This window comes from Nasonia vitripennis, chromosome 4, assembly GCF_009193385.2.
Source record: "Nasonia vitripennis strain AsymCx chromosome 4, Nvit_psr_1.1, whole genome shotgun sequence".
NCBI lineage: Eukaryota > Metazoa > Arthropoda > Insecta > Hymenoptera > Pteromalidae > Nasonia > Nasonia vitripennis.
Window position 1 is genome coordinate 19,384,497 of NC_045760.1, and position 16,054 is coordinate 19,400,550.

Below are 16,054 nucleotides of genomic sequence, written 5' to 3' on the forward strand. Positions count from 1 at the left end.
TCGTCTAACTTACAAATTAAGCATCACGTATACTCATCCTCATTATATATATATATATATATATATATATATATATATATATTGTAATGCAAAAGTGAATTAATTGCTCAAATCAATAAAATTTGTATGTGTATTTCAATACTGCTGATGGTTTCTTTAAATATAAGATAATCAGATCATAATTTTTATTACCATCGTGTTGTTTCCAAAATTCTATATAATATATGTAATTTTTTTGTATTACAAATATTTGTAATATATGGTCGCTCCCTACGAAGAGTAGCACTGTTCAAATTTCCCGTCATAAGTAGCACAACTCATTTGACGCACGCTAGACTAGCACAACTCATTTGAAGCACGCTAGACTAGGACAACTCAAAAGTTCCCGCGAGGACTAGCACAACTCGCGCATTTGTCATGAAAACTAGCACAACTCAAACTTTAAACAATGAATTACTATAAAAATTTCCCGATTTTTGCGAAAATGTCCCTGATGATCATTTTTAAATGTTCACAATTTACAACTTTTTACCGAATTTAAAATTGTTTTCTCAAATATACAATAATTTTTTACAAGCAGTTAAATTGTTCACTTTTTTAGAAATTGTCAAAACTTTTTAAAATTTTGAAGTTTGTCTGTCTTTGTCCAAGGTTTTCATGAACTTAACTAACCCAATAATCCAATAAAAACGTAAAACACTCACATTTTAAGTGATATAAGTCGCGAGTTGTGCTAGTCCTGGCGGCATTTCTGAACTGTGCTACTTTTCGCGGCAAATCGTGAGTTGTGCTAGTTTTTGTTCACTCACTTGTGGATGAATATAACCAAACGATATACCACTCATGTTTGGACTAGCAAATCGTTTATAGCTACTAACATGCTCAGTATTATATTACAAAATACATTGTTTTCCAAATTTTTTAAAATTTCCACCAGAATATTTTAATTTTAATATAAACAGGTAAAAAACGAAAAAAAAATTGTAAGAAAATTTTAAATCAACAAGTTGTTAGTATAATTGTTGGAAAAAAAATCGCAGTCGAGTGCGATAAATACTTTTATTGCATATAATGTCAACCATTTTTTTCGATGTATAATTTTTACGTTTCCATTAATATAATATTCTTTGCAATATAAATAATAATAATGCATCTTAATATACATACATACGTATAATGCGCCTCCGGTTCCGGCTTCCCACTTTCTGCAGATGCACTCTCTATCGAGTCATTGCTACTCTAATGTAGTGTATATATATCTAGGTATATAAGGCACTATATACCGTAACAGCGCCAGGAAAGCGAACATAGGGCACTTTTTTTCTAATGGAAGATGTAAGTGCGAGAGAGAAAGACTTTCCCTCCCTCAGTTCCGTTTCGACCCCCACCACTCGAAGTTTGGCGGACTCAAAGTAGTCCTATTAGAAAAAAAGGTGTCGACTTATGGCTGAAAATTATGACGTGTAGCGTCTCGGCCCGGGCTTTTCACACTAGAAAAAATTCACCTATCCAAAATTTGATAAATTCAATAAAATGCACAATGAATAAAATTAATAACATATATATATATATATATATATATATATATATATATATATATATATATATATATATATATATATATATATATATATATATATATATATATATATATATATATATATATATATATATATATATTGCTAAAAATTGAATGTCAACAAATTTTGAATGGAAAAAGTCGGATCAAAGTTGCTCTACATCATAGTTTCATTAAATTATTTTTAATATTCATTATGTAACACTTTATCATTATCAAAAATGTAGACTTATTTTCCTAAATTTTGGATAAGTTATTTTTTTAAGTGTGAAAGGTCCGGGCTGAGGCGATACACAGGGATCGGGGCCCTTTTTTTCTAGGATTACTTCGCCTTCGAAGCTTCGATCATATAGCCCAGCAAACGTCGAAAAGTGGGGGTCGAAAAGGAATTGAGGGAGGGAAGCTATGTTCGCTTTCCTCGCGCTGTTACGGTACCTACCTTATATATACGTCCAGTCAGTGTTGTCATCAGCCACGCACTCGTTCGTGCGCTTTTCGTGTTAATAGTTTTACTTAATTTCCATTAAAAGTTTTCTTTTTTAATCGTCTGTGTCGCTTATACGCTATACTGACAGCCAACGTTTTAGTGATATAATCAAACTTTTGTTCGCTGCACGAATGTAATTAAACTTTAATTCAAGAAAGCGTTTACTCTGCGTGTACACTTTGAGGTTAGGTTGGGAGTTATAAATGGAACTTATTTTTTTCCATAATGCCCGTGTATATCGCACTTTTGTAAAATACGTTTAGGTTCTTAGTATATAATGTAAATGTTTACTAATTTAAACGTTTTTGTAAATATGAAAACGAAGTTTGACGCCTAAAGCAGCAGGCAAGTGGAGAAGAATCAGACAACAAATGCACAGCTGTCAAATGTTTCTTCTCCAAGCTATATTTTTGCTAGTTTTTTAAAAACACTCAACAACCAAGAAAAATGTTTGCAAAGTAGAGGAGAAAGATTATTAATGGTCAAATAAGAGATCTCTCGGCAAAGGATTTGCATCAAGAGTATCCAGTGTTTGTTGGAACATTAAGGTTATATTGAAACCATTGTCATGGAAAGGAAAATAAAATTAAAGGCACTAAACAGCCACATAACTTGTAAAATATGTCGTGGCTATCTTATAGATGCCACAACTGTCACTGAATGTCTACATACCTTTTGCAAAAGTTGTCTGGTCAAGCATCTTGATGAAAAAAATACTTGTCCACAATGTCAAATAGTCATACATCAGTCTCATCCGTTGCAGTATATTAGTTTTGATAGGACTATGCAAGATATTGTTTACAAACTAGTTCCTGATTTACAAGAAAGTAAGTTAATGAATAATCAAATCTTAGTAACCTTATGATATTTAAAAATGAATAACCATTTATTGTGCCCTTCTAGATGAGATCAAAAGGGAGAGAGAATTTTATAGAGCCAGGGGTTTGCCTTATCCAAAAGACATTTTACCAAATGCTGGAGATGTGGAAGATGAAAAAGCAAGTGCAGATGCACATGCAGAGTCTGATTACCACAGAACTGATGAACAGGTAAAAATCTTCAGTTTGATTTAGTTTTTATTTATAACCAGACAAATTTAAAATGCTTTGCTTTAATAAAACATTGTTTATGTAGGTCAACGTTTGTTTGGAATGCATTAATGCCAGTTTGAAGACCTTGAAACGAGGCTTCATAAGATGTTCTGCTCAAGCAACAATAACACATTTGAAAAAATTCATAGCCAAAAAAGTACTTAACGGCATGGAAAAATACCGTGATGTAAGTAAACTTTTGCATTACCCTTTTTATTTCTTCTATAGGTTGGTTATTTAAATTTTGTAATTAATTATTGCAGATTGATATTCTATGTAATAATGAACTGTTAGGAAAAGATCACACTCTCAAGTTTGTGTATGTAACAAGATGGAGGTTTCGTGATCCACCACTAAGGTTACAATATAGACCAAGAATTGACATTTAGAATGAATTTTGTAATTAACTGAATGAGGAAGGATTGAAAAACACTGTGCAAACCTCATGAGTAAATTACATTTGTTATTTGGTACTTATACTTGTAATGCTTATACAGCAGAAGAGAATGAGTGAATGTAAAGTGTCTAATGTGATGTGACTGTTAAAAAAATAGAGTGAAGGAAGTGTAGATAATAAAAAAAGTTGAATGTATTTTTGCATATCTGTGTAGCAAATTCAAGCAGGTTTTGTTTTAAAACATATCAATAATGTGTATGTAAAATTTTTAACTTCAAAATTTATAACCAAAGCTTTTTATTATTCAGTTTAAATGTACAGTAATTTTCTTGTAAAGGCACAACCAACATTGGAAAGCCTCAAAATATCATTTTTGCATTAAGTGTCTTCCTCATAAAATATACATCATCATATATAATAAACTTCTATATGACAAGGTTTTTATCTTATAAAGCCGGAAAAATAATGTTTTTGGTACATTATGTAAATATAGCTTACATCTATAAACACTTAAGAAAAATATTCTCTACTTATTTTTATCGATTTCTTTTAATATAACATTTGAATAGTTATAACAATCGTCATTCATCAAATCATAGTACCACCATTAAAAAATTGATGCAATAAGCGTAAGAGTTCAACAGAAATTCAACAAAATACTTAGATAGCAATAAACTTTGACACAAAATGATACTTTTCACGCTGTAATAAAATGATCACTGAAATAAACATATATTTGTTTGAATGAGATGAAAGACTATTCCAAAACTGTCATACATAGAATTTCTGTTTAAATCTTTATATAAATACTATGAACATTGATCAATTTATAACACGGCTTTGCGTATGTCAGTTATTTAAACTTTCTACACACAATATTTTAGGCACTTGCATGAGCATTATTTTAATGTTTAGTCCCACGATTCTTCATTTGCTATGGCTACTATTGGTTGTGTATCAATAGGAACAGTTTGAATGGCCTGTAAATAACAAATTTCAATAAGAAAAATCAATGTATTGTATAAAAACAGCAATAACATTAATTACTTACCCCTGGTGGTGCAACATCAGATTCTGTATTTATTGGATTTGGTGGTAGTGTCTTTAAACCACTTGGCGAATCCCAGTCTTCTTCTGGTTGTGCATTAGCAGATTGGTTGAAAGGAGTACCAAAGTCAGCTGGCAAAAACGAGGGCTTGTCATTGTTTTCTTTTCTGCCAAAAGAATTTCGTTTAAAGGATCTATCTCCTCTATCCCCCCTATCTCTGGAGTTATCGCGTGAGTTAAAGTAACCATCTCTTCCACCTCTGCCACCTCTGCCACCTCTGCCGCCTCTACCGCCTCTACCACCTCGGTCGTCTCTGTCACCTCTGTCACCTCTGTCACCTCTGTCATCTCTGCCACCTCGATCATCTCTGTTAAATCTACCGCCTCTGCCACCTCGATCATCTCTACCACCTCTGCCACCTCGGTCACCTCTGTTAAATCTACTGCCTCTGCCACCTCTTTCATAAGGAGCATGCCTGAAAAAAATTTTAAAAATAAATTCAATATATTTTATCAAGTCAAAAAAATATGATTAAAGATGCAGATATTTACCTGTTGTTTTCTCGAGGATATCGAGTAAATGGATCTCGATCCTGATCTCGATCGCGACTAAAACGATCGTCATCATCACCAAAACCTCTTTTTAATGGTAATTTATTTGAATGAGAGCTATTTTCATATCTTTGGTTCACTGGACTATTAGAATATGGCTGTCCACCAGCACTTGTGTCTGGATTGAAAATTGGAATGTCAATTCCATTTGAATTCATTGCAAATCCATTAGAAGTATTCGATGGTTGACCTGATGGATCAGCATCCCAGTCTTCATCATTATTAGTATTAGTAGAAATATTCTGTTTCGGGTCTCGTACTGTAGTATTTGAATCACTTGGTTTCGGGTCTCGTACTGTAATATTTGAATCACTTGGTTTAAAGATTGGAATATCTACTACAGGTTGGGTCTTTGCAGCTGATCCAGATGGCTCATCCCAATCTTCTTCATCATTAACATTGTTTGCAGGTGTATGTGACTTTTCAGAATACAGAGGTGTATGTGGCTTTTCAGAATACAGGGGTGTACTTGGCTTTTCAGAATATAGAGGTGTACTTGGCTTGTCGGAATACAGTGGTGTATGTGGCTTTTCAGAATACAACGGTGTATGTGGCTTCTCAGAATAAAGAGGCGTACTTGGCTTTTCAGAATACAAAGGTGTATTACTTGAACTGTTTGGATTGAACGTGGGAATATCTACTACTGCAGTATTAGGTGCTGATCCCGATGGTTCATCATCCCAATCTTCTTCGACTGCTGCTTTACTGGCAGAATTGTTATGCGAGTTATTCTGATTAAAGGTAGGCACGTCAAATGTTCTAGGGGCAGACTTAGAAACCCTAGGAGTAGACGTTGATGGCTGATCCCAATCTTCTGCCTCTGTTGTTGTATTCATTGGGGGAGCAACATTTGATTTCCATGAACCATTCATTTGGTTCGCTGAAGTATCTGGAGCATCCCAATCAGTGACAGGCACATCTGGCACAGATCTATTTGAAAATCTACTAGTACGCCTTGTTGGGTCAAATCTAAAATAAACATTGGTCAAATTACAAACAACTCAATACTCAAAAATGTATTATTAAAAAGCCTCACCTTTTATTGTCACTAAATCTTTCATGCCTTATAGGTCCTGGACTTTGGGAGTATCCATTACGTCTAGACCCTCCATACCCTCCATAAGAGGGTGGATCTTTCCAGTCTTGTTCAATGTTAGCTGGACTGGCATTGGCCTCGTAACTGTACTTATAGCCATCTGTGATTTTTAAAGTTTGATAAGGTGTTGTTGGTGTGGAGCTGTCTTGTTGCGGTGGTGTGGCCTTAGATGGGGTCGACGCAGGTGCAGCAATCTCTGCATCCCAATCTTCTTCATCGCTCATTTTTGAGTCTTATGTATAATGCAGTCTTTTCAGGCAGATAAAGTTTTTCTTATTATCTCATGACAACCGCTGCTCCGCATTTGTGTCCTAAGAATATGAGACAATAACCTTTGTAAACAATGTTGAGGTAAGTCAAATTTTTTCAATGTTAACTATCAACATCCATAGATCTTCAAAAAAAGAACAGATACAATAGAAAAAAAATCATTAAAATTATTCTGTGTGAACTTAGCACTTCTGTCAATTTTCGGCCAAGAAAATACAACACAAGTACGCCAAATTCCAACGAAAAAATCAATATCGGAATTCGGGTCTATCCGTATACAGACGGTTTATTAAATTTTATTTAGGTACGTGCTGTCGAGCCGAGAGCAGGCTACTAACCACTTTGTTGATTCGACCACCGAGAAGCCGAGGGCTCGTCTGAGAGGCCACTATGAGTACTACGGCTATACTTCTCATTAACTAATTAACTATAGGTACCTATGCTATACCACTCTGCGACGTCTGTCCCACGGACTAGCCGACAGGCAGCGCTTTTGTATAAACATCAAGAAGCGGCAATAAGCACAAGCCAGATGCTTGTAGAAAGTTTTTGGAACCGGGTGCAATAAAATTCAGGTAGAAAATGGTCGAAGTCTAATAATGTAAGCATAGGGAGAGGGAGAGCGTGCAGCAACGCGGCAGCCAAAAACGCTGAGCAAGCTGGACACGTGGTCGCCGTGGCCGTATACTTTTCTACGGGGGTTAAGTAATAAATCGGCATGTCAACAGGATAGAGTGTCTTGCAAGAATCTATATACTTATAAAACGTTATACACACATTCTACTATGCGAATAATGAACGCGGCCTGCTCTACCTTTTTGAAGCCTAATTCAAAATGATAAGTTGTACGTGTGTTGTTTACCTGCGAGGCAGTCAGTTGCTGGACGCCCAGGACGGTACTCCTGAATCTGGCCCCGAGTGTACTGCCAGTCAAAGGTCCAGTAGAGAGCAGTTGCTTCTCATCGTCGCTGTTCAGGCAACAGGCAGTGCAGGCACTGCGCGTGGTTTGATGTAGAAGCGTCTGTGAACATGTGCGCTACACTACACACAGCTACTAATCGCACAGATCACAGAAATCTTTCCGCAAAAAATATAGGTATATACATGCTGTGGACTTAAGAATGCGCACGCGCACACGACAAACTTCATGCGTCTGCCTATAGAGTATAGACTGAGACTATACAAACTGCATCCGCAAGTGTGTATAGAGAATATAATGATATATCTATATTATGACATTACATAGTCAAGGCAACACTTTGCCAAGTTTGTACTTTCACGGCTAGATTGACTAAAAGTCGTCAATTCTACTCAAAATGCTCGTTTTTTTGAAAGTCCAGATTCAGAAGTGAGAGAGAGAGAGAGAGAGAGAGAGAGAGAGAGAGGCTACTCGAAAATTGTAAACAGCAAATGAGCCGTGCATACACTTTATTATCGCACTTTTCTCTGCAGAGGGCTTCGATTTCCTCTCTGGTTTATAGCTTCTTCAAATTAAATGACGGAGAGGATATTTTAAAAATTGTTATTTAAGAACGATATTTAAATAATATCGGTTCGAATCTTCGATTGCAGTTTTAAAAATTGTCGTGAGTCATAGATGTTTCTTTCGCTAATGATGCCTTATCAGGTTACATAACTATATTAGTATCTTGTGGATATTATTATTTTATAGAATAAAAAGAACAAACGTCTTTTCGAAACAAACGAGAAATAGGGGTTTTTACTGTGTCAATGCAATTGCATTTTACGCCGACCAATAACGATGCTTCAAATCTCGATTAATTCAAAAATGTTCGAACATTGGCATGAAATCATTGAATTATCGACAATAATACATCTTTGTTATGAACAACGTTGAACCAAAATCAGCGGCTTTTTCGTAACCTCTTAAACATAGCCAAGCTGAATCAACATCAGTGTATCGGCTAATTCTCTCGACAGCAGTGCTTGAGAGCTGTTTTAAATAATAAAATTACAAAAAATCCAATCATATCCCCAAGCCAATTTTCAAAGACAAGCGCCTATTCGCAACAAAAGCCATCGTTATATAACAAGCGTATAAGCTTTTCCTACAACCCTACGGCTTACAACAATTTGTCCACAAAAATATAAGTACATACACGCGGGCGGCGGGACGACCGCGGTGGCTGGTAGCGCATGCGCGTAGCGGCGGTGGCAGCACGTGCGCGCTACTTTGTCGCGCGGCAAAGCGCGCGTGGCGTCGCCTCGATCAGTCCCTCTCTACTCGTTCTCGTGTCGTGCGTACTTATTCCTCGCCGAATAGACCGACGCGCAGCACGCAGAGACTCCGAGCCACTCTTCCCATTCAGAATCCGGGATAATCAACGCAATCGCAATGGCTGAGGAATATCTTTACGGTGAGTACTGTAGTCCATTTCGCGAGCTCTTTCCCGAGCCAAGAATTTTCCCGCGATTTACCTTACTTACGCTACGCGGAGCGTCGCAAGCCGCGAGACGCCGGCAGGCGAACGTTGTGCTCTGCGGCCATTGCAGTGCGTGGGGAGACGGTGCGTCCGGCCGCTGTACTGTCTGTCTGATTCCTCGATCGCGTTTTTTCGGCGTTGCGAGTGAACGAGGCTCCCCGATGACGAGCTCGTTCGCGGAGATGTTCCGGGAGGGCTGGAGCGGCCGAGTTGCGCAAGGGATGCTAATGTCATTTTGTCGCCGTTGCAGGAGTCACGTTGAACGGTGAGAAGAACACCGAGGTCTGGGACCCAGAGCCAAAGAATGACGAGTCTGACAGCAACCAGCACTTCGGTGTCGACCAGAAACTCATCATCAAAATGGTAAGTCGCTTGCCTGATGCTTCTTTTTAGACTATCGACGCTATTATATACTCGTATGCATGGGTGTGCGGTGGCTGTTGATTGTTCGGCTGTGATCGTTCCGAAAACATTAGTTCCGGCGTGCAAGTGTATATACCTATGTATATATACGTATAATGCATGGCGCTCTCATACTTCATAGCTGCGCGCTGGAAGCTATGGCTTGATGGGAGAGTTTGTATTCGCGTTTTATTGTGCGAGATCGCGGGGCTTTGTAGTCAAAACACGTTTCGACACGTTCTAACACGGTCTTGATCGAAATTTAAAGTGGCTGGAATATTGGCTGGTTATGCTAATAGCGACTGTTCAATTAACCGTAGACTAAACGATTTCAAATTTATTCCTGTTTTCTGAGATAATAATCTATTTTATACTTTCATGTGAGAAAGATTAGGTTACGTAAGATGAAATTTTTGATACTATCGGAAAAAGTTTATTGCGAAATTTCTGCAAGATTAATTTTTGTATGCACTTTTGAGCATGTAGTAACGATTACTTTGTTTACAGGCGCTCTTGGGACCAGAGGCTAAGGCTGGTGAATTAAATGTTCTTCAAGTCGAAGCCATGGGACTTAAGGGACCAATCAAAATCCCGATTGCTTTGTTGGAGATGGGAAAGACATCACAAATCATTCTGGACCTCAGTTTCCCCGACCCACCAGTTACGTTTACCCTCATCAAAGGAAGCGGCCCAGTGCACATAGTTGGACACAATCTCCTTGGTATGTTAATTTTTAATCCTCAATCCCTACCCGAAAACTGTATCTATCTTTATTGATATTATAAATCTTCAACAGCCACGCACATGGACGAATTCGAAGATATGGAAGATGAGGAGGTAGAAGTTGACAACTTTGACGATGACGATGACGAGAAGGTAAATTGAACATTCACATATAAACTATGCTTGAATCACTCTATTCACATCATTCGCTAAATTTACTTAGTTTTGTTAAATAACTCTTTTCTATTGAGTATTGATCGATGTAGCACAAATATAAAATTAGAGCTTGTATACATTGTTCATGAAACTTTCAGGAGCCACAAAAGAAAAGAAAACTGTCCTCAGACTTAAAAAAAAATGGCACCAAACGTGCTAAGGTGGAAGAAGGGGTAGACAAGTGATTGTACTTAGAAGTTGAACTTTGATTGAGAAATAAGTAATTTTTAATACGACGATTTCCGATTCTATATCAATATTTGAATGACACACTTTAATAAACAGCTCAAGAATGTTATATTATATTAGTTTGTCATCTACTTGAGAACACTACCTTTGTCATCTATGTATACGTCCCAGTGAGACTACGTGAATCTTTTTTAATAAACTGTCATGTTGTAAGACAGCACTTAATTGTATGTATCATCGTAACCTTCCTTTCCATCTTGGCATTATGCCTGATAATTAGTCGAATATTGCAGAACAATACTCAATAGTTTATTAGTCAATTTTGTGTTAGATGATAATGTTTGAACAAAAATTAAACGATTCTGTTCTTTGCGATACAGGACCCCGAAGACGAAGATGAGGAAGACGACGAACCAAAAAAAAAGAAGAATAAGGTAGGAGCGCCACCCAAAAATAACAAACCAGCCAACAAGAATCAGAATCAGATCCAGAATCAGAAAAAGAAATAAATCTTGGCTCTGACTAGCTATTAAAAATCACAAGACCACTTGTAGGCTAGGCTAATTAACTTTAAGTCCATTATCATCAGCGTTTTGCGAAATCAGTATCGTTTAATCATCACTTTACCATCGACAAGCGCTCTACAATGAAGATTGATGCTGGATCATTATTGAACGCGCAGTGACAAAAAAAAAGAAATGACTCTGAAACCAGAGGCTTGCTTATCCAACCAATGTTTGACTTTTACTGTGTATTTTAAAGTTGTAGAGTAGCTATGTACAATTCATTTTTGACCATTTTTTTATATAAGAAATATATTTTTGATAAATAGAGCTGCTGGCTTCAGAATCATGTGACGACAATTAGTTTGAGCGTTTACACTAAAACAGTTTTTTGTTATAATGCATACAACTTCGTATGCATTCAGCTTTACGACCTAGAGAGGAAAAAATATTTTTTTAATTGCAAAACTTTTTCATCTTTAGGAAAGTTCATGTATAGTTTAATATTAGCCACAAAGACGTTGTTCTTAATCTAAATTAAATAAATTTTTCATTAAACTAATCAGTTTTGTGACAGTAAAAATGACGGTTGGGAGAGGGTGCGCGAAGAAAACTTGCTCTGCAAGTGCACAAAGAAAATTGTTTTTTCATTTTTGACACTGTTTTCGCATTTTCAGTGATGAAACAAGTATATGAGTGACGATTTATCGTGTTATGCCAAAAACAAACCTAAGGCTGTCGTGAGTATCTTGAATTTATTTTCAAGACGGACGATTTATCGAAGTAGACGAAAAGAGAAGACTACCAGGATACGTGTCAGTATCGTGAAAAACATTTTAATACAAAGCTGACTTTTAAAATTTTGTTTTCTTTTTTTTCCACATTCAATCATGGGATCTTTTTTATCATTTCGATTACGAAGTTTAATCGAACAGTGAAACAAAGTGACAGAGACATTTTATCGCATTCATGTGTCATAAGTACAATAAAAAATATAGTTTGAGTGAATGATTATATAGCGTGTACACTTATTTTGTACATATGAAAACGGAATAAACTTCCAACAACTGTGAATCAGCGTGTTGTCCATTATTTTCATTGTCCTTGACTTTGAGTTTCTCTCAATTTGAAATCCTAAGTAAGAGTCGCGCAGTAGAGAAGGTAGACTTCTCTTTTGCTTTTCTCGACCGCTCGTGCACGCAAGTTCTTCTTCGAGTCGCCAATGTTGCCTTTATCGACCGAGACCGAACGATGTTTAGTTTGCGTCCGATGCCTAGAGGACGCCAGTGTACCGACGATGTGAATTTTCAAAATTCATCTCTCAGAGGCGCAACTAGAAACAAAAAGGCGAAGTAATTTGTGGGTGAAAAAGAATTGTCAAGAAGATGCTCTTCGAGAGGCAGTGCAATTTATTTATAAATTCAGCGCAGCAACTCGAAAAGTAACGATCGGCCAACGAGTTTGGGCTTGGCAATTATAAGGCCTTTAACGACTCGTCTCAATCAGTTCGAAAAAGTTAGTTGTTGAATGGCGAATAACATCGGCGTCGTCGGAGCGGAAACGAGAAGCGATAAAATAAAAGGCAACAAGGGAATTAGAAAGCGAGATACACAGAGAAAAGACCGACGAGCGCGCGGAGCCGTAAAGCCGGGAGGAGAAGAGAGCGCGCGCGCGAGAGAGAGAGAGAGAGAGAGAGAGAGAGACAAGAGCGAGCCGGTTCGAAGGAGAGAAGCCACTTAATGATCGGACATAAAATTTGCGAAGGAGAATTAAGACGTTCGAGGCTCGGTTAGCTCTAATAACCAATTGAGCGGAGTCCAATTAATGTCCCGAGAGGTGTACACGCGCGGCTATTGGTGAAAGGACGGCTTCTTTTTTGCCCCGCTCCGCTGAATAATCGGCTGCGAGCGACGTCGATTTATCAACAAACGGACCTGTTTAGTATGAGAATTACGCAAACGCTCCGATTCCGAACGAATACGCTGTGCATACATAACAGGCAAAACAATGCTGCGCGCGAGCGCAAAAGCTCTGTTTATTTATCCGCCTTATCTCTCGGTATACAGATTGCGAGTCATTTCTCTCGGCGGCGAGAGGAAGAAAGAGAGAGAGAGACACACTCTCGGCTCTTCTTCTTCTTCTTCTTCTTCTTCTTCTTCTTCGTCGTCGTTTTTTGTCGTTCCCTCGCGGCGGCGGCGACCGCGGCGACGGCGGCAGTAGCGCTGCTCTTTTTCTGGCCGCGTATTTCTGCAGCCTCTCTTCGAGGAGCCGAGAGCGTTAATTGGCCCGAGCAATTAATTCCAACAAGTTCGCTCGATGTATACGGCCGAGAGTGTCGCGCAGATCGTTCGCCCGCGGGAAAACGAGGAAACCTGTTCCTCTTCCCCCCACACTATCTCCCTCTTCTTTACGTCATATAGCGCAGCAGTTTCTGCTGATGCTCGTTACGGTTTCTTCTCTCTTTCTCTCACTCGCGATGCTCGCGGATATTCGCGCTGATTTTGCCGGTGACGTTAATCGCTTAATCTCCCGAGCGCCGCAGTAGGTACGCTCGTCGGTCCCTGCGTTATTATATCGCTCGAAGCTTCTGCTTATACCTGACGTCGAATTTATTCCGAAGCAATTACCGAGTTTTTGCGCCGAGAGCTGCGCAAACGAAATCTAAATTAGAGTAGAGGGGACAGGAAGGCTTTTTTCTCCGTCTATGTGTATGCGTCGCGCATCATAGCCCGTATAATGCGGGCTTTTTGCCAGGCGGCCAATCAGTTTTTTGTCAGCGCATGAAATAGGAGGAAAAGCGCAGCGGCGGCGGACTAATTGGTCGATAAATCAAGTCTCTTCTCGTCCGCGAGCCTCCGATGTGTCGACCCGCCGCCGTCCCTTTCTTCGAGAGACTCTCTTCCTCTGCTGCTGCTGCTGCTGCTGCTGCTGTTGCTGTGCCTCGCTCCCGCTGCAGTGGCGACAAAATTTTGCGCTTATATGAATACACCTAAAATGTTTGTGGAGAATAGGAAAAAATTTGGATGCTCGTGACGGATTGATCCCTGTTGGTAAATAGTCAAGCTCTGAAAAGTAGTAAATCGGCAGCTAATGGGCGAGCTTTTAATTTTATTTCGCCGCCGGGCATTTTTCTGGGAATGCTTAAAAGCTGCGCGCGCGTCTATTTTTGCCCCGACGCTATATGCACTGCTAAACGGCAGCCGCTGACAGAAAGCCCGTCTAAACATCTCTCGGCTGAAAGAGAGAGAGAGAACTCCGCGGGCGAATCTCTTCCCTTTACTTCTTCTTTGTTAAATAATCGCGACTGTTACGGCTCATTTGCGCGGACGGCGCGCGATTTATTATCTCCGGGCTGAGCCGAGATAGCTCTGCGCGCCTCGACATCATTTTCCAATTAGAATCGTTTAACCACCGCGTGCGCGCGATGCTATATTATACTCTACTACTTTTCGTTTTTGCTCCCTTTTGCGAGAAAGCGCATTTTTCGACGTTATAACGTGTGAGGTCTTTTGAAAATGGCGCGGCTAATTGCGATGACTCCTCGACTCTTCGTCTAAAATGTCAATGTATAAAGAAATACATAATTATGGCCACACGACGGCTTTCATCGCGCGCTTGTACGATGCGATGAAGAATGAAAAATTTTTTCTCTCAAGAACGCGACGCCGATCCGCGCGCGCATGTTGATTCGCTTCTGGCAGCATTAGATTCGCCGCCTCGGATTTCACAGGGACCGCCCGGTTTATTGTTTTCGCGCCGCTAATGGCCTCTAAATGCGCTTTTATAAAGAGGACCGCGCTCTCCCCCCCTCTCTCTCTCTCTCTCTCTCTCTCTCTCTCGGGGGCGTCGTAAAAATTAAATCGTCTCTTTCTCCGCGCAGTCTGCATGCACTTCGGGCGAGTTATTGAAAGCGAAAAATTTACTGCCATATAGTCGAGCTTTCGCGTTCGGGATCGTTGATTGCATAGTCGACGCATGCGCTGCATAGAAGAGATACTGGACTCATTTCGATGGAAAATAACGCTCGAGTTGATCGAAATTAAAACTAAGGCAATTATTCAGACGCCGAATCAACACTTTGCCATACGTATGATAATTTACGCTCAGGGCCGCTGCGCATAGAGCTTAGTCTTCGAACGCGTCGTATTTTGAACTACAATTTGAAGTCATAGATTATCGCGAGCAATTATTCGCGTAACTCAACCAGAGAATGCTTGCTCTCGTAAACGCCTCACATTGAGCCGAGCATGATCAGCGGACAAAGTGCGCGATTTCTCGCGCGCACTCTTCACATCTCTCGGAAATTGAGTGCAGGACACTCTCGGGAGAGTTTCCGCGAACGTCTGCCAAGAGAAAGTGCAAAATCATCCGTTCTTGATAGGTGTTCGCGAAATTAACCTTCCGCCCTTTTCGCGCCATCTCGCCTTGCGTTTACTTAAATACGTACGCGCAGCCCAATCTCGAGGGGGGGGGGGGGGGGCAAAAATTGCAAAAGACGCGCCTGCAATGCAGACGTTCGGCGGCCGTAAAATTCGGAGCGGCAGTTAAATCCGTGTATTTGTAGAGCAGTCGAGAAAGAGCGAGAGGAGGAGCACGTGTGTTTCGCGACGCGGCGTCGCCGTCGGGGCTGACTAGAAATCTTGTGCCGACCTGACGTCTACCAATTGACAGCGTCGACTGGCAAAGGCTCTCCGGAGTTTTCTGGCTAATAAACTGGCGTTGCGCCTGTGCGTACGTGGAAAGCTTTCGTTTGCTCGTCTCCGATGGCTGGAAGGGAGAAAGGAAACGTTTTTGAGGTTTCTCATTGTTTTGATCATTTTGAATCTCATAATCAAAATATTTTAATATGGTAAGACATAATTTAGTAAGTTTTTGTCTAATTAGTACTTGACTGTTGACTTGTCGACGCAGGTAAACACAGTCTATACACACATTATACCGAGTAACTATATAAAAATAAAGCTCGAAAACATTCGCCACGCTTCTTTTCCCCAACGA

The 16,054-nt window shown here is 39.5% G+C and overlaps 3 protein-coding genes across 9 annotated transcripts; 2 read left to right on the forward strand and 1 right to left on the reverse strand.

The window, feature by feature from the left end:
• Nucleotides 1-2,006: 2,006 nt before the first annotated feature.
• On the forward strand, nucleotides 2,007-4,582 carry LOC100114889 (polycomb group RING finger protein 3). Its single transcript, XM_001599638.6, has 4 exons — nucleotides 2,007-2,893; nucleotides 2,970-3,115; nucleotides 3,201-3,344; nucleotides 3,421-4,582. Exons 1-4 carry the CDS (start codon nucleotides 2,635-2,637, stop codon nucleotides 3,544-3,546), a joined length of 675 nt encoding a protein of 224 aa, XP_001599688.1. The 5' UTR covers nucleotides 2,007-2,634; the 3' UTR covers nucleotides 3,547-4,582.
• LOC100114935 (pre-mRNA-splicing factor CWC22 homolog) lies at nucleotides 3,835-7,665 on the reverse strand. 2 transcript variants are annotated; one of them, XM_008206247.4, is made up of 5 exons: nucleotides 7,442-7,665; nucleotides 6,250-6,620; nucleotides 5,154-6,182; nucleotides 4,606-5,077; nucleotides 3,835-4,534 (listed from the first exon to the last, which is right to left on the reverse strand). In XM_008206247.4, the coding sequence occupies exons 2-5, from the start codon at nucleotides 6,531-6,533 to the stop codon at nucleotides 4,466-4,468; spliced, it is 1,854 nt and encodes a 617-aa protein (XP_008204469.1). In that variant the 5' UTR covers nucleotides 6,534-6,620; nucleotides 7,442-7,665; the 3' UTR covers nucleotides 3,835-4,465. The 2 variants fall into 2 exon arrangements, with proteins under 2 accessions (XP_008204469.1, XP_001599790.1); XM_001599740.5 differs by lacking the exon at nucleotides 7,442-7,665 and adding an exon at nucleotides 6,918-7,022.
• Nucleotides 7,666-8,496: 831 nt separating this feature from the next.
• On the forward strand, nucleotides 8,497-12,130 carry LOC100113695 (nucleoplasmin-like protein). 6 transcript variants are annotated; one of them, XM_031929936.2, is made up of 6 exons: nucleotides 8,497-8,957; nucleotides 9,274-9,386; nucleotides 9,933-10,146; nucleotides 10,246-10,301; nucleotides 10,934-10,987; nucleotides 11,734-12,130. In XM_031929936.2, the coding sequence occupies exons 1-6, from the start codon at nucleotides 8,936-8,938 to the stop codon at nucleotides 11,734-11,736; spliced, it is 462 nt and encodes a 153-aa protein (XP_031785796.1). In that variant the 5' UTR covers nucleotides 8,497-8,935; the 3' UTR covers nucleotides 11,737-12,130. The 6 variants fall into 6 exon arrangements, with proteins under 6 accessions (XP_031785796.1, XP_031785792.1, XP_031785795.1 ...); XM_031929935.2 differs by having other exon boundaries at nucleotides 8,781-8,957; nucleotides 10,222-10,301; XM_031929932.2 differs by having other exon boundaries at nucleotides 10,934-12,130.
• Nucleotides 12,131-16,054: the final 3,924 nt, after the last annotated feature.